This window comes from Manihot esculenta, chromosome 8 (assembly GCF_001659605.2).
Source record: "Manihot esculenta cultivar AM560-2 chromosome 8, M.esculenta_v8, whole genome shotgun sequence".
Classification (NCBI taxonomy): domain Eukaryota; kingdom Viridiplantae; phylum Streptophyta; class Magnoliopsida; order Malpighiales; family Euphorbiaceae; genus Manihot; species Manihot esculenta.
In genome coordinates this window covers 6,757,696-6,783,748 of record NC_035168.2, presented here as the reverse complement: position 1 = coordinate 6,783,748, position 26,053 = coordinate 6,757,696, and the positions used below count along the sequence as shown (strand labels likewise).

Sequence of the window (26,053 nt, the reverse complement as noted above, 5' to 3'; positions counted from 1 at the left end):
TACCCGGCGATGAATGTGGCGTTAAACCATTTCAGTCTAAGATCACTCACGGTGATGGTTGTTTTTACTTTCTTCCTTCTGGTGCTGCCGCTTGTTCTGCCTCCATTGCCACCGCCGCCACTTTTCCTTCTCTTCCTTCCAGTCTTAATCATGAGTGCCCTCATTTTCTTGGCTTTAACTCCATCCAACGTCCCCGACACAGATTCCATTTCCGTTTGATATACGTATGAAGCTTTGAAAATCTTGAAGCTGTTGATGAGCGATCTTGGTCTTGGACAAGGTTAGATTCATATCCGTACAATAACCGGCTTGCAAGAGTATTAAGATTATTTATTATTTCTATTCGAAAATTCAAGCGTTCGAGCATCATGAAATAAAAAATAACTCAGTATCCAAAACGCAGTGAAAAGCTTCATGAACAGGTACAAAAAGTTCCCTCAACCCTTCTCCAGATCACAGATCATCATTGCTAAGTAAAATAGGAAGTTTTTCCGGTATGTATTACATGACTGTCATATAATATTTTGAAAATTTCATTTACATGAAATATTATTTTCAAATTTTGAGATTGAGGTGTATGGCTGCGGTTTTGTAGCTTCAATTTGCATCTTAATTTTCAAATTTTGAGGTAGTTGGCTGATTAGGCAGAGCTTCCTCTACGTGAGCTTTTCTTTCTTTGTTTTTTTTTTTGTCCCCCCGAAAGTCACTCTAGTTGAGCTTTTAATTATTCTATATATTTTGAGGGCCTATATATATAGGTAATTAATTTCTTATTTATGCAAGTTGTTAATTTCATTGAATTATTCATTGAAGGTTTTTCTTTTATACAAGTTGTCAGAATTAATATTAAAAAAAGCATATCTATTTTTTTTATTTTAAACCATCAAATCGCATTAAGAAATTTAGAGTTTGTATTCATATTTAAAAATTACTTAATTGAAATATATTTATATTTTGTAAAATTAAATTATTTAGTTATTTTATAAAAAAATGTTGGTTGTATTAAATGAATATTTATCGAGTTTAGTCACTGTAATTATAACAATATATATTAATATATATTATTTAAAGTTAATGGTAATAAAAGTATATAATTTTAATTTTATTGTAATTATATTCTATATTTATTTTTTATCATATTTTTTTAAATTATTTCAATTGTACCTATCATTATTTATTATCCATTATTTATATCGTTAAAAATTAATTAAATTACGACAACTCACCACGTAAATACTATATCAGCATACTATGCAATAAATTTTAAAATAAAATTAATAATAATTTAAAAATTTTTAAAATAGAATTGCAACATAAATTTTTTGATAAATTTATTTTATTAATAATTTTTTTTAAGGGACGAAAAAATAAAACTAAATTTATAATTTTAAATAAATTATATATTCTTGTAACTATTTAATCTAATAAGATTATACAATCAAATATTTAATTCATATTTTTTAAATTTATTCTAAATATTAATATAATTAAAAATAATAATAAATTAGTATTATCCTTGAAGGTTAAAAAAATAATTTAAAAAATACATCTTAAAAAATTATTTTATTATTTTTAATATTTTCAAATTAAATCACATTAAATATTATTTTAAATTATTTTCTAATATTTCATATCTAATATATTTAATAAAATTATTTTTCAACGATAGTTTTAAAATTAATGCTAAATAGTAAATTTATTAAACAAATTCAAGAAAAATAATCGGTTGATAATAATTTTAATTAAAATAAGATTAAAATTAATTATTATTATAAAATTATTAATAAAAATTAAAAAATTGAATAATAATAAAAATAATAATTTTTAAATATATTTAATAGTAAAAAAATAATTTGATAGAGTTTAATTAACAAAAATTAAAAATATAAGGTGGAATAAGTAAAGTGTAGAATTTTTACTGTGACGTAGTCACATAGCACAAATGATGTGTTTATTCCATTAATGTTTTAATGGCACTATTGACGGTAAGTATAATTTAAACAATTTTAAAATATTATATTTTAATTGATAAAAAAATATAAAGCATAATTGTAATAAAATAAAAATATATTGATTTTTTTGCTATTAACTCTATTATTTATTACCTATAATTTTAATATTTATATTATTTAGACCATCTAATTAATTAACAGTAAAAAGTTTTAAAATATTAAAAAAATGTTTATCTTAAAATTTAATTACAAAAGAAAAAAATATTAAAAATTTAAATAATTATGTACATGATTAAAATACTTATAATTAAGTGGCTGATAAATAATTGATATATTTTATAAAACATAACTTACAATAACATATATCATTAAAATTACTGATCGTGATATTAGATAAGGTCGGATAGAGTTTTAAAATTAAATGAATGCAATATGCTAAAGGTATTTTATTAAATTAATTTATAAGTTTAGTATTTATAATTATTAAAATGATAAATTGCTTTCCTCCCTTAAACTTTTTTTATTTCATAATTAAGGTCAATTAATTCAAATAATTTAAACATTTTATTTATATTCTACACTTTAAATTAAATTTTTAAAATTTATTGTGATTTTATTTATGAATCTAAATTAATATTAATTCGAATTAATTTTGATTAAAATTTGAAGTTGCCGCACTATCATTTTATTTAAATATTTTTATTATTTTTTAATTTATATTTTTTACTTATTGACTAAAATAATTTAAGCATTTGTATGGATTCACGTTTATATCTCAAATTTTTTAGTTTGTTGAATAAAATAATTTAAAATTTTCAAAATATTTTACATTTATATAATTGTAAGAATAATTATCAAGACACTTAGAGTTACATTTTTAGTTGAGGCACTGACGAATAAAAAAAAAATAAATTAGTGAGTGATTTTTTCATAATTTTGACGATAACAGAGAATAGAATCTAAATGAATGAAAATAAAAATAATGAATAAAGAAGGTTAGTTTGGAAAAGAAAAAAATTAAGAAGAGATAAATAATTGTTTTCTTTTTCAAACTAATCTCGTTTATATATATATATTTTTTATTATCATTATATTTATTTAGATTCTATCATCTCCCTTGATAATTGACTTTTTCTTTTCCTATGCAGATATTTTGGTAAAAAAATATAAATGTAAATTTGTAAAAAATTTAATTTAATTTATCTAATAGATAAAAAAAATTATAATATAAATACCAAGTTATAAAAAAGATTTGAATTATTTACTAAAAATTAAAAATATAATTAATTAAAAATAATTTAAAAAATTATGTGGTATTTTTAAATTCTCATAAAAATTAATTTGATTTATAAATAAAATTGAGACAAATTTAAAATTTTATTTAATTATTTAAAATTAAAAGTTTAGGATATAAACGATGAGTTAGATTAAAATATTTGGATTATTTAAATTAATAGTTCTATAATTAAGTGTATAAACCTAAAATGTATTTTAAATAAATAGGTTAATTTATTTTTAAATCTTATAAAAGGGCTTCACCAATTTATAAGATAAAATAATCTCTCAAAGGGTGTTTAAAATAATGTCATTTTTTATTAATAATTTTTATAGTGAAGAAATTAAACCAATAAACTCTCATAAGGTAATTTAAAAATTGCTTATATTTTCAACTAATTACTTTAAGCTAAATTTAAAAATATAGTATATGTTATTATATATATATATATATATATATATATATATATATATCTTTTGCATTTAAAATTTCAAATAAATATAATAATATTTTTTTTCTTTTAATTTCTGATCAGGATATTTAGATCAGTTTACATTATGATAAATTTAGATAATTTTTCTCCACGGCGAAAGGGTGTGAAATCAGAGATTTGGAATCTCAGAAAATAGGGATCCCTAAGCATTATACTCATCAAACAGAACTTCCACCCTATGCTGTGATTTCAAATTTGGGGAAAAGGGAGATTATTTAATGTCACAATATTAAATTGCATCATTAAAAGGGAGCAAAATTGATCGCAAGAAGTTGAGACTTGTGATATTTTATTTCATTTTTTTTTTCAAATTGAAATTAAAACCTTTTAAATTATTTCAATATATTTACCATGAGATTAAAATTGTGAGTATTGATATTTTTATTCTACAGATGCTTTTATAATTTTATAAATTGAAGTTTTTTTTTTTTTTTTTGATAAGTAAGAGATTTTATAATTATTTCGAAAGGAAGGAGGAGAAAGGAAGGGAGCTTTAAGAAGACTAACTCATGCCAATAGGCATCACCGGAATACACCCAAAACTATGGATCTACCAAATCTATCCAAAGATAGAAAGCAACCAGCAAAGATAACTAAGAAGAAACATACTGCAGAAACAACATAGAATGATCTAGAAAACAACAAAAAAACAGCAAGTCACAAGAAAGCAACAAAGACTCTGATCCAGAACACCCTGCAATGCTAAAAAAATCAGCAGCTCGATAGGTTCATATAAGGTGTAAATGATCTCAACATGGTTCAAAACAGCAAAGCGAAGCACTCCAAGGTGAAAAAAAGCAGAACACTGACTCGAGCCAAAGCAAAACTTAAGACTTTTGAAATGCGTAAAACACCCACAATGCCACTTTTGCGTCGCTTACCTATCGATGAACCATTGAAAAACCATTTGATAGAACAGGAGGGTGGTGAGGTCCAGCCTTTGAAAAACCATTCCCCAATTTTGCTTCAAAAATCCTTCATTCTTGCTTGCATCTCTGAAATTCTACCACATATATATAAATAGGATATTGTTCTGCATGCTTTTTGAATCAATTAAGTAGAATTATTTATATTAATCAACAAAGCTGGCGCTGAAATAATTTAAATTAGTAGAATTTTCTACAAGCTTAATTTCCTATATATAACACACACACAATATAAATGCTTCCCGATTTTGGAGCATCAACAACAATGATACATCAATCTTTATATACTATACTAACTCAAATCAGTTCACAAACAAAAGCCATTAATGATTTCTCTTCAGAGACCCAATCTCAAATCCAGGGCGAGGTCCAATGAATATGAAGAGGATGATTCATCTTCAACTGGTGCAGGCAAGTTCAGGTCCAATCCACAAGCTTCCTCTTCCTTCATTTCAAATCCTCCTTGATTCATCGACGACGACAAGGTTTCTTCTCCTTTCTCCCAATGGCACCTCTTGTGCCCACCCAGTGCCTGTCCACTAGCGAACACCCTTAAACAGATACTGCATCTGTGCCCTAACACCATCAACATCTTGTTATTATCCTCCACATTCTCCTTCGAACCTCCTCTGGCTCCGCCGCTTCCGATATGATCTTCACCCATCTCAACGTTCATTGCGAAGCAGCCTTTCACGTTCTTGTGACTTGCCCTGTGACCTCCTAATGCCTGGTGCGATCCAAACACCTTCTTGCAACTTGAACATTCAAAACGACAATTCAAATCTTCATGAACGTGAAAACTACTGCGAATCCCACCATCTCTGCTGCATTCAGTTTCAGCCAATGTTGTTGTGGGGCCATCACTATCATTCAACAGTAACAAACATGCAGCCGCTTCATAATCCTCTGAAGTCATTGCAGCTTCTTCTACATTACCCATTTCTGGAACTGGCGAAACAGGTCTACGATAATTTGGTGGTGGATTAATCCCACGCCATTGCCGCTCAGGATGGCATCTCATATGGCCATAGAGTGCTTTCCAGGACCAAAACTTTTTACCACACTCGGTACAAGGCATGGTGATCTTAGGAGCAAAAGGGTCTGGTTTTTTAGCCTGATACTTTGGTTTGGAGACGACAGAAACACTAGCAGTAGAAGGAACTGAACTGGGTTCGATCTTGATCAATTTGGTTCGCTTCTTTCGCAGTTTCTGATCATGATGGTGAAATGGGATCGACAAAAAGGAAGGGAAATTGAAATCCAGGACAGAATCAGTGTAGTTGTTGGTCATGTTGGCAAAGAAAATGAAAGGTAGGAGAAGGCTGCAAAAACTGTAACAATGGTGGATAGATTTGGTTATATACTGCAGTTTAGGCAGTTAGTTGACAACGTGAGAAAAACTGAGAGGGCGGTTTTATTTCTCTTGCGGAACGATATGATAAGGTGCTTTTTGAAATTATTTGGTTGCTTTTTTATGGCTATTTTTTCTTGGTTTCTGCATCGTTGTGGTTGTTTTATAAGCTATTTGTTCAAATCAAAGCGATAATTCAAATTAGTTCAGTTTATTTCAGGTTAAATTTTTTATTCTTTTTCATCGTATCTATAATTTAATTTGAATTTTTAAAATTTTTAATTTCAGTTTAATAGAAAAGCAAATCAATTTATTGCATACTCTAATTGCATTGCTTAGCTTGGTTACCTTCTCCATCACCAATCGATGGATGTGAGATTTGGGAGTGATTAGGATTCATATAGATGAAGGGTGATTTCTTAGGGTTTTAAGAGTAATATTTGAATTATTCAAGAATAATTTCAGAAAATAAATAAGATGATGTTTTCTTTTAAGTTGTAGAAATATATATAATTATGCTTTCTTTTATGTTTCTTCATAAGAGACTATTGTATTTATGATGGACTTTTCAGGCGATTCATTAATAACGCATAGTTGGCTCATTAATATTTTAACCGGTACAGAGCATACTACGTCTCATATATGCGTTATGTGAAGGTTGTTATAACACACTCATTTAAAATCTTGTACAAATGCTAAAAGTTGTTATGCAAAGGTTGTTATAACTCAGTCATTTAAAATTTTATACAGATGCTGAAGGTTGAAAGTCTGGTACTCTTCTAAATGGAGTCCTAAGGTCTGAGGTATTAGTATAAAGACTATAAATCTTGAAAGGTTGTGAACATCGAAATTCGATGAGGATTAATAAGTAGGGGTGAGCATTCGGTCGGTTCAAAATCGAACCGAACCGAATAAACTGAAAACCGAAATTTTAGTATTTATAAAAACCGAATCGAACCGATTTTGATCAGAAATCGAATCGAATCGAATCGGTCTGATTCGGTTCGATTCGGTTCGGTTTGATCGGTTTTGATTTTTAATAATTTTTTTATTTTTTACACTTTATTTTTAATATTTTAAAATTTAATTAAAATATTTTAATCTTAATATGATTTAATTTCTCTATATTATTGAAAAAGTATATTATTATCACTAATCGGTTCGGTTCGGTTTTTCGATTCTTTTCTTATTAAAACCGAACTGAACCGAAATAACCAAAATATCTGAAATTAAAAACCGAACCGAACCGAAATATATAAAAAATCAAACCAAATTTTCAAATCGATTCGGTTCAATCAATTGTTTCAATTTGAACCGAATACCGGTCACTTATTTAATAATTTTAATATACCTATTCTGATTTCAGAAGAGCTGTATTTGATACGTTATCACCTTTCATTTTTTTTTCTTTTCCTATTTTTTTCACTACACTAGGATTTTGTTTTTCTTTTTAAAAGTAAATAATGGTCTCCTAGTTAAGTAATTAAGTTCATATTTTTTCAACTTATTGCATAATCTTTTGTTTTTTTTTTTCATAAATGAACTAACTAATTGATGTGGCATTTAAAATATCCATTTATTTATTTAATTTATTGATAATATGTAAAATGATTGAGATAACGTCATTCTTAATTAGTCTTATATTTTTTAAATCACAATTCATTAAAAAAAAAGTCAATGGTTTAAAAGAAAGAACTAATTAATGTGTTATTTAAAATATACTAAATAATTAATTTTATTAAACTATAAAAACTAATACTATGGAAACTATACAAATTAAAGAGAACAATAAATATATTAAATTTTAATTAAAATAAAAAATATATATATATATATTATCTTTGAATTAAAATGTTTCCAAAAAAAGCATGAAAAAAAAAATTCTAAACAGTACAATCCCTCCGTCACTCCAGAATGAAAGAGGCTATCTCGTAGTTTGTTAAGTGCTTTTCTTTTACGTATGTATGGAACTTCTTGTTTTCTATTTTGGTTAGGAAATTTCTTTAGATAACTTTTTTTTTTTTAATCAATATTAAATTCCTGTATTAATTTCAATTTAAACATATTTTGATCATAAAGTACTAGGTGTTTCAATTACGACAAATACACAAGAACAAGAATCTCTGTTGGGACAATTTCAGTTTCAATCTTGTGGGATGGAGTGAGATAATTCATGTAAAGAGGAAGATTTTGATCTGATCTTATTATATACTAGCTATGCAACTCATCTTATTATCTGCTGCATCATATGCAGCATCTATGTTCATCATCAACAAGAAGAAACAAGCCCAAAGCAACACAGAAAAGTAAGGCATTTAAAAGAGAAAGCTATATTATTGCTGATTATCTGTTCTGTTCTCACACTGGTTGTGGCCTCAGAACTCTCTTCTCTACATGATATAGTCAGACCACAGCACAGAACCTCCTCTTTAAGATCTACAGTACACCTATACATATAGAGAACCTCCAATGTGATGCGAAAGAAAAACGAAAACGATCTCAAATCTTCACCCCTATCCTTTGTGCAACCTGCTTCAGCAAATATCAAATAGGACAGACTTTTGTAAGTACATGCAATACTCATTTGAATTTAATTTTTAGTATAATGATATAACTTACATAATTCGACATGTTCAAGGTCAGTTATTGATTTATGACAACAAAAATTGACACCAATCACAAAACAGCTAATGAATTGATGGCAAAATGAGAGAGAGAGAGAGAGAGAGAGAGAGAGAGGGAGACAAAGAGAGAGACAGAGGTAAGAGTACTCCACATTTAAAGTAATGCAAATTCATCTGAATTTGACTAGTTTCTTAACAACAAAGGCAAGAGTACCCTACGAAAAGGCATTGTTGGCTTTTTAGATCCTAATCTACGTCAAAGATGTAAAATAGCAAGGTTATTATGTATTTATATTTTTATACATTTGTATACATTGTTCTGAATTAAATACAATCAATATCATTTCATTTATGAACTTTGCAAATTTTTTTAAAAAAATTGCATAGCGCAGGACTATTACCGTTACGTTATAGGCCTGTGCCTATTCCCGTTACCCGCAATCGCCATTTAAAACCATGGGTTGAGGTACTTTATAGGCAAAAGCGCTAAAACACAGGTCAACTATGTGTTTAGCCAACTCAAAAAGGTTGATCTCCAATTTGCATATTATTTACATATTCTTGAGCTTGAAACTCTGTTCCGAGTTTCTGACCCACATTGAATCATTAGATTTGCTCAGTGTTTGATGTTGTGTCTTCCTCACTTTCAATTTTGACTTGTTCTTGTTGAATGTTGAAAACTTACCTCCTTAAAGGAGTGGACATCGCTTCCCCAAAGCCATGCATCACAGCCTGCATCTCTTGCACCCCATATATCATTTCTACGATCATCGCCTACATGCACAGCATCCTCAGGTTTTACTCCCAATAACTCGCAGGCTTTTAGAAATATTGTTGGATTTGGCTTCTCTGCTGCAACCTGTTTAGAAAGAGAACAGAAAACTGTCAATAAAGAAATTCATCAAGAAAGCCATAGAAGTTTTTCCAACTGAAATTGTGTTTGGAAGCAACTGAAATGGCACTACAGCTTGACCCTAGGATCTCTATCCACTTCCCAAATCCTCCTTACAATCTGAGATGGACCCTAATTCATTGCTGAAATGACCATGATAAACTCAAGGTCGTTTCTCTACTTGGCTTTGTTGTAAAAAAGAATCTGAAAAGTGACCATAATGTCACCAAATCTATGCAATTTAATAAGGACTTTGATTTTAACTTTGCATTTCAAATTTCAAAAAGATCATCTCGCCTTTCTTTTTTCTCAATGTAATAACTAATATCAATAATCTAATACCAATTAATCATGAAGATAATATAGAATCTTATGCAAATTGAGCAAATACTCAAAAGAAAATAAGGATTAACTGAACTTCTCGTTTCTAAGAGTCTAAAGCAAGAAAATCTTTTACTGATGAGAAACCTTTATAAAGGCCAGAGAAAGTCTCAAGTACCACATGCAAAACAGCATTATTGTGCCGCATATATTCTTTCCATTTAAAATCTTCCAAGCAGAGAGGACTGGGGATAAGAGATGTAGTGATTCTTACTTCAGCTGAAACTGCCACAGCATCGAACCAATGATCACAATTTAAAGCCTGCAGAAGAGGTCTAAGTCGAGTGTCAAAATTAGACACAACAGCAGACTTCACACCTGCCTTTCTAAGAGCCTTGAATACTTTCTCAGCATCAGGATCACAGAGGCGCCAAGCCTTGAGATGAAGACAATAAGCAAAAATTTACCAATAGCAATTAAGTATAAAAAAATTGCTATAGCCCAAATAACAAAGCCTACCTTTTCAGTGGTATAGTAGTTATAGAGTTCTTCAAAGTACTGAGAATCTGAGCAGCCAGTAGAAGAACTGACTATGAATTGCCAGAAAGGTCTTCCATCATTTACATATCTGCAATATTTATTAAAATAGAAAAGAGAATGATCAAGATATTGAGTACTAAATGAGAACTGAAAAAAAAAATGTGTCAACAATCTTAGGACAGTAGCAAGTTTGGGACAATGGCTTGTTAAGGGATGTAATATAGAAAGTAAATTATACAGGACCAAAATTACAGTTATTACTATTACATGTATGAGTATTGCATATACAACTAATATTCTCCAGGCATCCATTTGCAGTTAATATTTTTGGTTTTGTTCCCAAGTTACATTCAATGGATTAGATACAGATATGAGCTTTGCCAATATTAATCTCATGCAATGCTTCTCCACCTTTTCATTTCCCCTGAGCTTTTTCAGATTCAAAATAAGCATAACAATTATCTTTCTACACTCCAACAACCACAACTCTATCTCCTTAAAAAGTTAGAAAACCAAGGACATTAAATGCTACAGATGAGGACATCATTAAGTCTCTGCAGCAGGATATGGAACTTCATTCTCAATCTTTTTCCTCTTCCTCGCTGAACTATTTAAGAGAGAAAGCAAAAGTACAAAGGTTGGTTAGCCTCTACTAGTCAACCAAGTATAAATGTTTGTTAGCCCTGTGTGAGACCCACAAGAGCTACTAGATAAGGCTAGAAAAGATAACGATTGCATTAGAATTTGGCCCACGTAAATAAGGCATCACAATTGAACGTGAAGATTTAAGGAGTCTGACATCAATGTGAATTGACTGGTTCATGACATTTCAATAAAAATAAACACACTCCCAAAAACACAGCTAGGCTTCAAATTCAATCCTAATTCAGTTTGATATGACATGTGGATGCTTTTCCTCAATTTTACTCTGTTTACTGCCACATCTATAAGAAATTTTGAGTCCTACTAAGTACTAACTCATTTTTTTGTCCCTTCACTTTCAACCACAATTTGTGCATGTCTGTGTCCTGCTTGACGCTCTTTATTAATGAAGCCAGAACCAATTCAAGAGCCATTTATGTATGTATGCGTTTGTGTTTTCCACATTTTCATGCCTAATGACAGGAATTCATGAGACATTTAAAAGCCAAGCCACTTGAACAAGTGAAGTCATAGTATAGTGCTTATGTAGTTCCCTTCAAAAGAAGATATTAGAGACATTAATAATAAAGAATAAGTAGACGAAATGGGTTCTTCAGTTTTCTCTTACTAATTTTTCTTTTTACTCGAAATAAGCTTTACCTTGAAATGTAATTAAATTTTGTTGGAAGAAACTTTTTTTTTCTTTAAATTGATGATTGGTAATTTAACTTGAAAGCACATTTTCATTGTTAACAGCTCCAAATTTTATTTTGAAGAATAAAACTCTATTTTTGTGAATAATCTAGTTTTCAAGATTCTCTTATCAAGCTCATACAATCATGCATGAGATATACAAGGAAGAAAAATCCATGATAAGACTTGATGTTACTGGTGTCACATATATGTTAAGAGGTCTGGACTTTTCTAAAGATCCTAGAACAGTGACTGCTTTTCTTTGATCACTAATTTCAATCTTCAATTACAGAATTGAGAAAACTGGATCCTCTAGAGTGGCTTTAGGTTAAAATGTGGAAAGAAAACAGGAATGCAGGACAAAAAACAAAACATAAAGTCAAATCAAGTGGCAAAAGCTACCAAACTAACAAGGAAATGCAATGCAGACTCAAAAGCAACCAATATAACTATCATAAAATATAATTTAATTAAAAGGAAACCCATGAATCAATTTTTTTATGTTATTATGGTTTTAATGGTTTTGTTGCCTTTTTTCCCCAACAAAAAGAACATCTACAAACAAACTCATGTAATGAGTACAATAAGCACTAAAAGGAACTGGAAAATATAAAGAAATTTTTTAAAATACATAAAGAAGAGGGGGAAAGGAACAGACCTAAGCCGAGATTGACCCCAAGGTTTCTCATAAGCCCTTCTATATCTGTTCAGTATCTCATCCTCAGAATATTGCACTCCATACTTCTCCCCAATCTTTCTATATATCTACAACAACAAAGTAATTTACATCAGATGTATACCAGATTATATATATATATATATATATTTATATATATATGAATGAATTAATCTGTTAAATACATGCAAAATCATTAATGCAGAAGGAAGAATAAGTCCACCAAATATAACATAAATTACAGAGAAAATTTAATAGATAATACAAAGAAACAATTCAAGAGTCTGATGAACAAAACCCAGATTGCACAAAAAGAAAAATCAACAAAAAAGCTAATTACAGAGATAAAATAAAACCAATTCATACACATAAACAATCAGGTCTCTGTTGCAATATAGAAGAAAAACAATTCAAATGAAACTAAAAGCTGTTCAAAACACCAACTAAATAATTAGAGAAACGTTGGTAAACTCCCCCGACCCAAAAAAAAAAAAAATTAAAAAAGATACAATTTACCAGAAGAACCATCTACAAAGAGACATTACAGCATAGAAAACAAAGATCTCCAAAACCTCAGGACAGTGAATGATCTTTCAGAAATCATAAGTTATATAGAACACAAACATCTCAGAAAACCAAATAAGAGAATACACAAGTATAGAAGAATACTTGGGCCATGGGCTCTGAAGGAACAACCAGGGTACCAGCAGCATCAACAAGCAAAGCCTTATGAGTAATTTCACCATACAAAGACCTCCTATAATCCTCATAATCTTTCACTCCCAACATCTCCAACCCAACTCCTCTGGACCCAACCACATCCATATCCACCTCAGTTGCCACCGCCGCTGCAGCAGCAGATGACGAATACCGGGCAAACCCAGAAGCGCATGCTTCGGATCTTGTGGAACTCAGGATTTTGTTACTGTTATTGTTAACAAAATAAGAAAGAACCCTTGTTAGTTTTGTTATTACTGCCATTGTTGCCGTTTCGGTTGGTACATTTGGCGAATGCTATGCGATTCTGTGATGGGAGTCTCGGTCTGTGAAGAGAGTGGCAAAGAGACCATGACTGGAAGAACGATGGCTGCCAAGAACTTAAAAATGGAAGGACCTACATGTCCAAGTGTGTTTTGTCCGTTCTTATTACTGTAAGGTCCTAAGGAAATTCTCTATATTACATTTATATCCTCCCTCTCTCGTCTTATCTTTTTGGATTCGGCATTCCCCAGATTAGGACAAGACAAGATAATAAGATTTTATAAATGAAAGCAAGCCGTCCCATTCATAAAAAAAATAAAAAAATAAAAAGGCCAGCCTCCCAAAAAAATTTAAAAAACGCATATTATACTTTAATTTTAGGGATAATATTATTAATAAATTATAATTTATTTTTTAATATTCAATAAAAATTATATTTTAATCTGTATATTTTTAAATTTAATTTTTTTAAATTTTATTTAATTAATAAAATAATTTTTTAATTTACCCTTTAAATTTTCAATTAAAATTAATTATAATTTTTATAAATTGACCTCTGAATATTCCAAGTACTAATAAATCTTTATACTACAAATTAGTCTCTTCATTTATAAAATTTTAATATTTTATATATAAAATAATAAAAATATCTCTTTTATTCTAAATAAATAAATTATTGATAAATAAAAATTTAGATCAAAAAGAATTCTTTAGTCTGTCAAGATCTTTAATTTAATTTTTATTTTATTTATTTATTTTAAAATATAAGACATTAAATTTAATAAATATATGAGATTAATTTATATAAAATATAAGAATTTATTTGTAAATAATTATAATATTTAGAAATTAATTTATAAAAATATATGAGTGAATTATAATTAAAGAGAATATTTTATTATAAAATAAAATTATATTAATATTTTTTATTATTGCAATCAAACAATAAAACTGTTATTTTTATGGAAAATATATATAAAAAAATATTTTCCTGTAAGTTATTTTTTTCATAAAATAAATAAAGATTTTTGAATAATATTCTTTTGGTAGAGAAAAGAATTAAACAAAAACTATGCATGAGTCATGAAACGCAGGGTTGGGCTGCGAATCCAATAACTGCATTTCTAAGGAAGAAGACGCATCCAGATGGCTTGACCAATCATTACAGAAACTATATAACGACGAAATTATCCATAAATAAAAAAATCATAATTATATTTTTATTTTTATAATATTTACGAGAGAGAAAGGCATTTACCTTGTAATAAAAGCCGACTTCTATTACTCTTAAAATCTGCCTTATCTAGTTTTTACCAATCATTAAATTTGTGAGTTAATGTTTATATATATTTATATAAATAAAATTATTTAATTTTCAATATATTAATTTAAATTAAAATTTATTATATAAATAAATTAATTAAAATATTTATAAATTATTTAAAATTAAATTTAATAAAAATTTAATTCGTCTAAAATAAATAAATTAAATTTAAATTTAACTTTTTTAAAATTTAATTCAATTCGTTTACGTTGTAATAAAAAAATCTTAAACCAAACTCCGGTTTATTAATGATATTCAAAATCTATTTAAATCTTCCAATTTATAACAAAAGAAATCAAATAACATTAAGATCTTTCTCCGCCAAAATCGTAGATTTTATCAAATAAATAAATTTAATTTATACAGATAATAACTTTAAGGTATACTAAAACTTCTTGAGACTTTCTAGATAATAAATAAAATATAAAAATAATAAATCACAAAATCGTAAACTATAGAATTAAATAAAAATGGGCAATCATGATCTTAATATTTTTATTAATACAATATTATTCTTTCCATTCAATTTACTTTTATTTTTACATAATTTAAGAAAATATAATTAATATAATTAAAGTAATAAATTTAGTTCAATATTTTTTAATATACATTCTGTTCATATTTTTATTAGAAATTAAATAATTTCTTGTTACAAAATTATTTTGAATTAATAAATTTTTATCTTTTAATATATAATAAAGTAAAAATATAATTAATAAATTAATAACCTATTTTCTTATGATTTTATTTTTACCATAAATAAGTTGGATTAGCCAAGTAGAAAACGAGGTGATGAATATGTGACGTGTCCACAAAAACCTCAAATCATTAAACCAATTATGGAGATGATAATTGACAAGTGTCAATTCTGTAATTAATCGTAATTCTTAGCCTGTATTATTAATGGTCCTTGTACGTATATTTCGGAGCTGTGATAGCAAGCAATAACGTGGCACACGATAAAGAACGTTAAGAACACGTCACCGAATTCCATGCTGCCTATCAACTGCTTTTATCATCAGCGTGGGCCCAATTATCTTCGGTCGAAAAAAGGAAAAATCATCAGCGTGGCCCCCACTCTAGTGGCCTCCATTTAAGCGGGCCCCGCGCTGTTCCAATCATAGCCATTCAGCCTATGCGACAATCCCCACCCCCACCCCCGCCCCCTGACTTTTAAGATAAGACTTGAGAGTTCTGAAATTCGAGCCTGCTTGTTATTTAGGAAAAATAAAAATAAAAATGTCATATATTTCCACTTTAGAATTTACCGTTCTTTTTCAGACGTTACTGAAAATATTGATGTTGAAAAAAATATATATTTATTAATTATTTTTTTAATATTTAAAAATAGAAAAATAATTATATAATATTATTTATTTTCATTTTAACAATAATTTATTTTATATTAAAATAATATTTTATAATATAATTTTTATAATTTTTTGATGAATTTAATAATTGTTATTATAGACAATATAATGCGATATTAGATATATAGTGATGTGTATAAATTTAGAATTTAAAATTTTAAATAGCATAATGTTATTCCTATTATATATTTACATTATATGCTATATTGATATTTAAATATGTTATTTTAATATAATTTTAATTTAGTAATAAGGGTATTTGATTAAATTTGAAAAGTTTTAAGTTTTAATTTTTTAATTTTTAATTTTTAATTTTAATTTTAAAAAAATATTATTTTAATTTTGATATTAATATTAATATTATATAGAAAATAATGTTAGACAGTTATTATTGAAATTTAATTTTATTGTAGTATTCCATGTAAATAATCTCATCATCCACTCAAAAGTCAAAGACATCCAGCTGAAATATGGCCTACTAAATTTCCCTCTCTAAAGATATGGGCAATGTAGAAATTCTCAGAGCTAAAAAATCTCACCTAATTGGGGAAGTTCCGATAAACAAGGGTGATTAGATTAAATTGAAAAAAAAAAAAAATAAATCGGATTAATTTAAAATTTTAATTTATTTTTTTATTTTAATTTAATTTTTAATTTTAAAAATTTTAACTATTTCTATTTGATTTAATTTTAATTAAAAGAATTTAAAAAATTAAATTAAAATAATTAGTGGTAATAGTATATTATTTTTAGTAATACTGAGAGATTATATTATAATACGATTGAAATATATCAATTAAATTTTAAAATATTAAAAATAAAATATAAAAAATAAAAAATATTAAAAAATTTAATTGATCAAACTGAACCGAATCGAATTAAATTAAATTGAATTAATTTGATTTGATTTTTATATAAAATCAATTCAATTTAATTTTTATCTAACACTAAAATTTCAAATTTTAGTTTCTTCTTCAATTTTGAAGCAAATGGACATTTTGCCCTGACCTACAAGTAAAGATACATGTTTCTAATATTACTATTTATTGATTTGAATGTTAGACATGGACATTTAATTTTATAATAAAATCAATTTCTATTACTATCTTTAGCATTTTTCAAAATAATGAGAATTATAAAATCAGTCTCATTATTTGTTTTTTTTTTATGATTATGGCTAAAATTTGAAACCAAGATCATTTGCTTCATTTAGAACAAAAGGAATTCAAATAAATTCTTATGTTTTCTCTTTTTTGTTTTTTATTGAAAATTTTTAAATTTAAAAAATGAATTTTTAATTTTAAATATGAAAAAATTAATTAAATTAATTTTTTATAAAATTATTAATTTCAAAAAATAAATTAATTTATAGAATTTTAATGTTTTATTATGGATTCATGTTTTCAAAATTTATCAAAGATAATAAAGCCCTGTGGATTGAGGAAACCTGTACATCAATAAGCCTTATAATGAATCCCAAACCTGATTAGGCTTTATGTCCTGAACTCTTATTTTTTAAATGGAGATCGGAGATGGATACAGAAGATTGAAGAGAAAAATTTGAATAAAATTTGATATTTTTCAGATTTTTTGAGATGCAATTTTTATTGGGCTAACTTTTATAACTGTGCATACTAAATATAAAAAAACAAAAGGTAGTGTCATTCACAAACTTTATTTTCTCTGGCCGTCCCTTCAACAATCTGATCGGAAAAAGTTTACTCTCAAAGAATAGCTAAAGCCATAAACAACTAAATGAAACAACAAGGGAGCCAAACACATGACTTAAGAGATAAAGGCTTTTTGAAAAACAAAGCAGAGTTGTGGCATAGAGCAAAGGAGCACATGCAACATCGAGATCAGGAAGAAGAAGAAGATGAAGATTCAATATCACAAAAAGGAAAGGAGCAAAACTTCTACAATCACATCAAGATTCCACCACTAGGGCCACATACACAGCCCCCAAGTCAAAAAGCGACACCAGAGTGGTGGTTCTAGATTGTCGAATAATACCATTAGCTTCAAAATGAAATACTTGACCTTCTTAAAAAGGGCTCTCTTTCTAGACGTGGGTTTCAAAAAACCGGTTTTCTCTTGGAGAAAGGTATTTACATGTCTCCGATGAAGGAAACAGCCATCACCATATCTGGTAAGTAGTCGCCCTTTAGCCAGCACAACGATAAGCTTTTCCTTGCCACCTCATAGAGATGAGACTTATTTGCTGCAAAGTCCAAGGTTTTGGGTTCAGAAAGTTCTTTTGTGGCTCATGGTGTTGGCTCAGTGTGCCTTGTGTTTTCTGTTAGGAAAACCATATTGAAAACCTACAAGATTAAATGGATGAATATAAATAATTGGCTTGCAGTATCAAATTTTGACTAGTCATTTTAATATATCAAGCAACTCAATCATTATTGTATAATTAAACTCGTATTGGATTCATGGAGATTAGTTGTTAAGTGCTAACCATGTGAACGAACCTGTAAGGATGGTGAGACTTGAGTTTTTGGCATAGGGTAAGAGAGGGCTACATGTAGTCACAACTCTCTCAGTGATAGATGGCTAAGGTGGGCTAGTTGCTGGATAGAATCTGCAGTTATGCTCTCCTGTGGATACACCAGACTTGTTTCTTAGATTCGTCCGACCCAAGCTTGACTCCCTTATCTTTGCTGTGCACATGCGACTTGTTTCCTTCCCTTTTCGGTGCGGGTAATCATGATGAACGGTTCTTCTTATGCCAATACGAATGATGCGACTTTCTGCTATGGCATGCGAAGTTCATCGATAGATGCGTTCCTTTTTCTAAACGACAAAGAGAGGTGATAAAAGTTTGCATCAGTTTGACTTGGTTCTTATAGGTATTAATGGATTGGGTTAGATTCTGTAATGTAAATATTTATAGATTGGACCCTGTAATCTCTTTCGAATATCAATGAAATTTCTTTTAATTAAAAAATATAAGAAAAATATATAAATTGTGTAATGGGTTTATTGGAGATTTATCTCCTGTTTTCTAAAATGTAAAGACTTTATTTTTTTGAGTTCTTAAAAATAATAGAAAAATAAAATTAAAGCTTATATTTTTTATAATATAATTTGCTTTGTTAATTAATTTTAGTTTTTTTTTATAATTTACTTAAAATTAAATTATATTAATTACATTATTGACCAATTCAATTTTAAGAATATTTCTTGTACATTGTTAAAGTGAATTTAACTTTTTTGTAAGAACTAAATAAATAAATGGAGGAAATAATTAATTTTCCAATTGCCTATTGATGCTCATGAGGAAAGTAGATAAAAGTAAACAAATAGAAAAATAGTTATAAGTTTAGCTAAATTTTTTTTTATTTTGTTATCTAATTTGCAATAGTTATAAGTTTAGTTAAAATTCTTTTTGAGCACTCCTTTTCCATTTCCTACATCCTTCACTTGCTTTTGTACTTAGTTCATCAGCCTCCTTGATAATAATATTTGAGGAGGGACCATAGTTACCCTGGTATATTCCTTGTTCAGATCCTCATGCAACGAATTGATTTGAAGAAACTTAGCTATTTCAGACAGTTTTAGGCCACCAATAACGGATTCAGGCTTTAGCATGCTGCAGGCTAAGTGAACAAAGCAGTCGAAAGGTTGTGGGTTAAGAGAGGACATATCCACCGGATTGGGCTTTTCAATATGAATATGGGGTAGAGAAGCCTGGAAAGATTTTTTTCTTTTGGGTCCACTTTGAAGCTTGGGCTTCTTTAGAGGGATCAGCCCATTTCCTTCTTTTTGAAAAAAAGAAAGATGAAGGGGTTGAGGTAGTCCTATTTTCAAAGGGTAGAGGTTCTAGCAAAGCAAAGGTAAAGGTTTGGATATCTTCTCTTCATTAATGTTGCAGAAAAAGATAGGGTTTTGGTCGGACAGAGAAGCTTTTGATGATTGACAAGCTGGTTTTTGAAAGGGAGTTGGAGGACAAAGTTTTGAAAAATCTTGGGTAAAGGAACTAGATTAGAGGTGGGAGCTACTAAAAAAGGTTTGGTTGGAACTTTTAGCTTTTGGAGAGGGAAACAAGTTCCAGAGGTGGCACATTTTGAAGAAGCACTTAAAACTAGGGAATAGGTTGTGATAAATCTTTTCCTCCTCCTGGTCCATGATAGATCTAACTTTCTTCTTGGTCCACCCTATGGGTCCATCAAATGGGTCTCCCAATGTTCTACTTGATGAAAGGACCTGCAAAATAAGGAAAAATGGTCAGGAGTCTACCAGGAATGCCCCGGTGGAGACCCTCCGACGCTAAAGTCAGATTTTATGGATTAGAGTAGCATATTTGGGGTAAAGGTTGCAGAGAGAAAATAAAAATGGAGTTCAGGAAGGAGAGGAAGAAGAAGCCCCCTTTGAGAGAGAGCCTCCCCTCACGTTTATAGTGTTACCTGTCTGTGTCCTTCAGGCTCGTACGTACGGACGTGTCAGGCCCTTCTCCAGGCAACCATTTAATTCACCCTGGCACGCATGCGAACAGGGTTGGTGAGTGATTAGGCCTACTCCCCTATTGGGCTTGTGCTCGTATCTGACCCGGATTGCCCTGGGTCGCTGGCCCAGGCTCGTGAAGTCGAGCCGTCTTTCGAGCGTATAATCTGATGGGCTTTGGACCTGTGGCCTTCTTTTGGATCCAGTCTTATTCCTGGGCTAGGAAAGATCTGAAGGTTATCAATTGCCCCTTTACCTCCTCAGCAGTTATTCCATGACCGGTGAGGAGGTAAATACTTAGGCGCCGTTAATGACCGTGTAGCTCGAGAACGGCTCTTGTCAAAACGTCATTTACTTGCCCTTTTTATTTCTTTGTCTCTTTACTTTGATGTTTGAACGTATGGCGATCTGGAGATGTGTATTTGGTGATGAATGGTATTTCACCTTGGTCTGTACCTCACTATTATTATTTTTTACTCATGCTGTCTTCTGACTTCGTTAATTTTACTTAATTGATGGACTAGGCTAGTTGTACTGGGACTTTGTTAGTCGAACTGACCCGGGCTAAGAGCTCGGAGTCTGATTAAGCTTCTGACTTGCAATTTTTCTTATTCTCATGAGGGCGTTTCTGTTTTTAGCTCATGACCTCGCCAGTGTTACGAGCTCGGATATATAATACCTAGAGGAATGTCTTATTTGCACGACTGCCCCGTTTTAGACAATTTTAAATCTTGTTATCGCTACGAGCTCAGACATCTTATCCCTCTGGAGGTAGCCTTTTGGCGACTAGTGCGGTCTGAGTTGTGTGCTCCACTAGGATAGTGAGCTAGGTTTTTCCTCTCCCGGGGTCATCTTTGCTAAGTGTTTGTTTACTGTGAGTTAATCCAAGCTGTGAGCAGGGTCTCTCGCTTTTGTTTAGCCTTTCGTGTTTTTCTGCATTTGCAGGCTTTTTTATGTGGAGAGCTCAGCTCTCTGGTATATCCTCTATGCTCAGCTTTATTCAGCTTGGTTGTTTACCTGTCGTGAATCCGTATGTACTGCGGATTAAGGAGCTCGGATTTTTGTTCTTTGCTTAGGCTTTTAGGCCTATAACTTGTGATGTTGCCTGTGCTACGGGCTCAGGAGTTCGGAATTTCGCCTTCCTCACTTTGCTGCCCCGAGCTCTTTTGCGAAGTCAGACTTAATTTCTTGCTTTCTTGTCGAGCCTTATTCGAGCTGTGTTTCAATCTGACTGCTTGTTTATTCGGTTTTAACTTTTCTTTTATAGTCTTGTAGCCTTGCCGGTCCAGATATGAGGCCCCTCCAAGCTTCGGGGGAGATCGACCCTAGATTGAAGAGGTCGGACTATATGTTTTGGATTTGACCATACTGCGGTTCGATTCTTTTGTATCCTGATGAGTCAGGGCTTTCTACTGCCCCATTCAGTCGTTCAGAATGGTTTATTTGGCTTTTTATGTTGCTATTGTCTCCTTGATTCTTTATCTGAGCGTTGGGCTCTCGTGTATGTATCGGTTGGTTAAGTTTCTTGCCCCCGAGTGTTTATGGGCTGTCTGCTCTCGAGCGTTTTGCGGGCTCTTTGCTGCCTGGACCTCTCTTTAGGCCAGCTGAGTTGGTTTAGTGTTAGCAATCAATTCTCGAGGCCGATGCCTCTTATGATTGCCCCTGATTCTCTGTTTAACCCTGTATTTTGGTACGCATTTTGCTTAGGATTCGCCTTGCCTTAATTCAGTCTGCCTATTGGGTTTACCAGTACCGAGCTTATTTATGCCGCAGTACCTTCTTGAGGTCGGCATGGCACTTTGGCGCTTTTGGCTGTTGTGCAAGATCAAAGTCTCTCTACCTTATGACTCGAGCTCTTTTGGGAGGTCGGAGTTTAGTTTTTCGTTGGTGATTCAGGGCCCCATCTTTCGTGTGAGGTCGGAGCTGTATTTTTATGAGTTGTTCATGCACATGATATTGGGAATTTTTGCTCCAGGAGGTCCTTAAGACCCTCACCGGCCGTTTTTGTTTTCCCGGGAGTTCTAGGGAATCCCGGTCTTCTTTGTTTACCCGGGAGTTCTAGGGGATCCCGGTCTTCGTGCTCCGGGAGGTCTTTAAGATCCTCGCCAGCCGTTTTTGTTTTGTTTTTCCGGGAGTTCTAGGGGATCCCGGTCTTCGTGCTCCGGGAGGTCTTTAAGATCCTCGCCGGCCGTTTTTGTTTTGTTTTCCCGGGAGTTCTAGGAGATCCCGGTCTTCATGCTCTGGGAGGTCTTTAAGATCCTCACCGGCCGTTTTTATTTTGTTTTTCCAGGAGTTCTAGGCGATCCCGGTCTTCGTGCTTCGGGAGGTCTTTAAGATCCTCACCGGCCGTTTTTGTTTTGTTTTCCCGGGAGTTCTAGGGGATCCCGGTCTTCGTGCTCCAGGAGGTCTTTAAGATCCTCACCGGCCGTTTTTGTTTTGTTTTCCCGGGAGTTCTAGGGGATCCCGGTCTTCGTGCTCCGAGAGGTCTTTAAGATCCTCACCGGCCATTTTTGTTTTGTTTTCCCGGGAGTTCTAGGGGATCCCGATCTTCGTGCTCCGGGAGGTCTTTAAGATCCTCACCGGCCATTTTTGTTTTGTTTTCCCGGGAGTTCTAGGGGATCCCGGTCTTCGTGCTCCGGGAGGTCTTTAAGATCCTCACCGGCCGTTTTTGTTTTGTTTTCCCGGGAGTTCTAGGGGATCCCGGTCTTCTACCTCTGAGGTATCTATGGCTCAGGGTCTTCTAAAGGACTCAGGATTTTTCTGCAAAATAAGAGTTTGCACAGAGCGTATATAACGAGGATGCTCGTTGTTAATTCAATAATATTCACCAATAATATGTCGCACGTGTCCTTTAACTTTATATTTCAATTTTCACTTTATAAAATATTGTGCTGGAACATGTAAAATATTGTAAAAGGTTTCAGTATTATTTACACTTTATAATTCTGTAACTAATAATGACTGTAAAGCGATAAATACAGTGAAAGCAATGCAAAAAGCTCTCGATTTTGGCGTTGATCCAGTTGTAATGATTGATAATAATTAATTGCTTACAGTAGAAGTGAATTGTGGGTAAGCTAATTTTAGAAAATCATTTACAATGGCATTGTTGTAATATTTATAAAGGATTTGAGTACCTACCTCCTGGTGATCAAGATTCACGTCGACCACTTTTGCATGGATTGTGTGGGCGCGTCACTTTACTCCGATCCCACCAAACTCAATATTGAAAAATTGATAATTTTGGTGTTTGGCCGACCTGCTGTAGTCCGAGCTCCTCACTCGTGTTCTTTTGCAGTTTTCCATCGACCTTTATCTCAAGTTCTTCCACCGACCTATTTTTCATCATGTGTTGTCCGGTTCGACCTCGTCTATTTGTTGTTTAGAGCTGTCTAATTTATCCAACCTGCTTTATTTTTCCTCGCGAGTCTCCTATCTCTCTCTTCCTTTTCTGTTATCTTGAGCTTAAATCCCTGAAATAGCTATCGAGCACATGAAAAACAACAGTAATAGAATTGTTATTTGTTTTAATCTTACCCAGCAGTTAGGTGAAGCCAGGAGCTTTCTATGATCTCGCCCAGAAGTTTGCCTGTAAACTAGTTAAGCTAGATTTTTAAGTGACTTTGTACTAAGATTCACTTAAAACTATCAGGTAATAAAGAAGGAAACTGTGTTATTCTGCTAAAATTATGTCAATCTCACTACCAAGAGGAACCATTTATGCATAAACTGTGATCCTTAAAAAATTAAAAAAAAACAATTAATATATGCTTGTATGCTATTGGAGGATAATCAATAAAAGTTTTTTCTATAATGTCAGTCCAAAACCGAAATATGATGCCCACTTGGCAAATGAACGAGGTGGCAGTTACTGATATAAGTGCATGCTTGTAAGGTGTCAAATCCAAATCAATAATTGGAGGTTCCATGCGGAAGCTTAAAACTTATAATTAAGCGATCAAAAGCGCATTTGAACGGAAAAGAACCAAACCCAGAAATATTTCTCTGCAGAACACTGATTCCAGAAGCCAAAACCCAAGAAGAAAGGTAACGCTTCAAACACGGATTCGACCTCGATCACAGATCTTAGCTCGAGCACGGATCCGACCTCAACGAGTAACCTAATGCTGTGGTCGTCGGATTTGCCGAGCTCCTCTCTGTCTTGCTATTCCGACCAACCATCTTGCTAATTCAAATCTTGAGGGCGGTCTGGCCATCCGGCCCGGAACGCGGGATCGACCTCAAACATGACTTCAACCTCAGGCGTACATCTATCCGACTTCATGATTTCAATCCCGAGCTTGAGTCCGTCGACTATTAAGCATGAGCTGATTTATTCATGTGGTTCAATATCCAGTCGGGCCTTGCGCAGGAAGTCGACCATCTTTGCCCAGTTCACGGCGATCGATTCTCCCCTGGCGATTTCGCCAACTCTTGCAGCCGCGGGAGCCACCGATTTCTTGGGGATGCAAATTTAGAAACATGATCAGAAATAAATAGAGCCGCAACGACAGCGAGAACCCTAGTGTGGTGCTTGTGAAGCCAATCCCTCCCAAGAATCCCGGCAGTAGGATTCGAGGATGGATCGAGAGGCGGAAGAGAGTTCTTATCAGCGAAGGACAAGAGGAGAGAGATCTTAGCGATGTCAAGCAAGGCGAGGGTGTTGCTTGGGGGGCTGCTCAGAGAGGAGACAGGTGGTGATGAGGGAGTGGTGCTCCGGACATCGAATTCGAAGGACCAGCGCCATGGAGCGCTGGTGACGCCAGTCATTTCAAGATCAATGGCGGGGAAATCGGCAGCAACGACATCGTTCCTTTCCGCGCCGACCTACACGGTCGGATTGCTACATGATCGCGACGACCTCACTTGTTGGAGCTCGACCAGATCAGCGACTTCCTCATCAGGTCGATGCATCTTTGCCACCATCACGTCTGTCCATTGGTCCATTTCAGCGTCGCACCGACCTCACTTGTTGGAGCTCGACCAGACCAGCAACTTCCTTCTCGAGTCGGCGCGTCTTTAGCAGTTCGAGCTCCTTCCACTCTTGCTGTTCCAACCATTCGACCTGCTTTTTTCTCGCGGACTCCTCCTCTCTAACTTGTTACCTGGGACTTCACAGCAGATCTGCCCATCCAATCTCTACAATATGTGTACTGTTGATCTCACAGTTTCAACAAATATATACATCATCTGAAGTTTCACTTCGTCAGATCTCAAAGAAAAAGTTAGTAGTAATAAAATTCAATAAATGTTAAAATAAACTATCTAAAAGACTATCGAGATAAACCAGCTGGATCTTTCTTTTCAGCTAAGTTATTCAGCTGGGCTATTGTAAATCTCTAGCTTTCTTTTCGCATAAGCTTTCATACCTTCATGTGGATCTCAATGGGTGTGTAACGACCCGAAAATCGGACCGCTACCGGCGCTAGGATCCGGGTCGACTTAAGGCCGCCGGGACCCGTAGCAAGCCTAACATGCATCCTGTGAACCTGCTTAATCCCATACATGATCAACAACATACATAAAAATTAAAACTTTTCTTT

At 32.1% G+C, this 26,053-nt stretch overlaps 2 protein-coding genes across 3 annotated transcripts; both read right to left on the bottom strand.

Moving 5' to 3' along the window:
* Positions 1-4,893: 4,893 nt before the first annotated feature.
* On the bottom strand, positions 4,894-6,475 carry LOC110620317 (zinc finger protein ZAT3). The gene has a single exon (XM_021764006.2). It carries the CDS (start codon positions 5,936-5,938, stop codon positions 4,985-4,987), a length of 954 nt encoding a protein of 317 aa, XP_021619698.1. The 5' UTR covers positions 5,939-6,475; the 3' UTR covers positions 4,894-4,984.
* Positions 6,476-8,174: 1,699 nt separating this feature from the next.
* LOC110621674 (haloacid dehalogenase-like hydrolase domain-containing protein 3) lies at positions 8,175-13,500 on the bottom strand. Of its 2 annotated transcripts, none has more exons than XM_043959325.1 (6): positions 13,056-13,500; positions 12,369-12,475; positions 10,355-10,463; positions 10,014-10,271; positions 9,308-9,481; positions 8,175-8,527 (listed from the first exon to the last, which is right to left on the bottom strand). In XM_043959325.1, the coding sequence occupies exons 1-6, from the start codon at positions 13,365-13,367 to the stop codon at positions 8,498-8,500; spliced, it is 990 nt and encodes a 329-aa protein (XP_043815260.1). In that variant the 5' UTR covers positions 13,368-13,500; the 3' UTR covers positions 8,175-8,497. The 2 variants fall into 2 exon arrangements, with proteins under 2 accessions (XP_043815260.1, XP_021621643.1); XM_021765951.2 differs by having other exon boundaries at positions 10,110-10,271; positions 13,056-13,491.
* Between the last annotated feature and the right edge of the window lie 12,553 nt (positions 13,501-26,053).

What these genes read in the sequence shown, in the direction of transcription:
- LOC110621674 (XM_043959325.1), bottom strand. Translation starts at nt 13,367, where the DNA reads ATGGCAGTAATAACAAAACTAACAAGGGTTCTTTCTTATTTTGTTAAC. An exon ending in ACTACTATACCACTGAAAAG is followed by an intron (nt 10,272 to 10,354) that starts GTAGGCTTTGTT and finishes CTTCATCTCAAG; the next exon opens with GCTTGGCGCCTCTGTGATCC. An exon ending in ATAATGCTGTTTTGCATGTG is followed by an intron (nt 9,482 to 10,013) that starts GTACTTGAGACT and finishes CTTTCTAAACAG; the next exon opens with GTTGCAGCAGAGAAGCCAAA.
- LOC110620317 (XM_021764006.2), bottom strand. Translation starts at nt 5,938, where the DNA reads ATGACCAACAACTACACTGATTCTGTCCTGGATTTCAATTTCCCTTCC.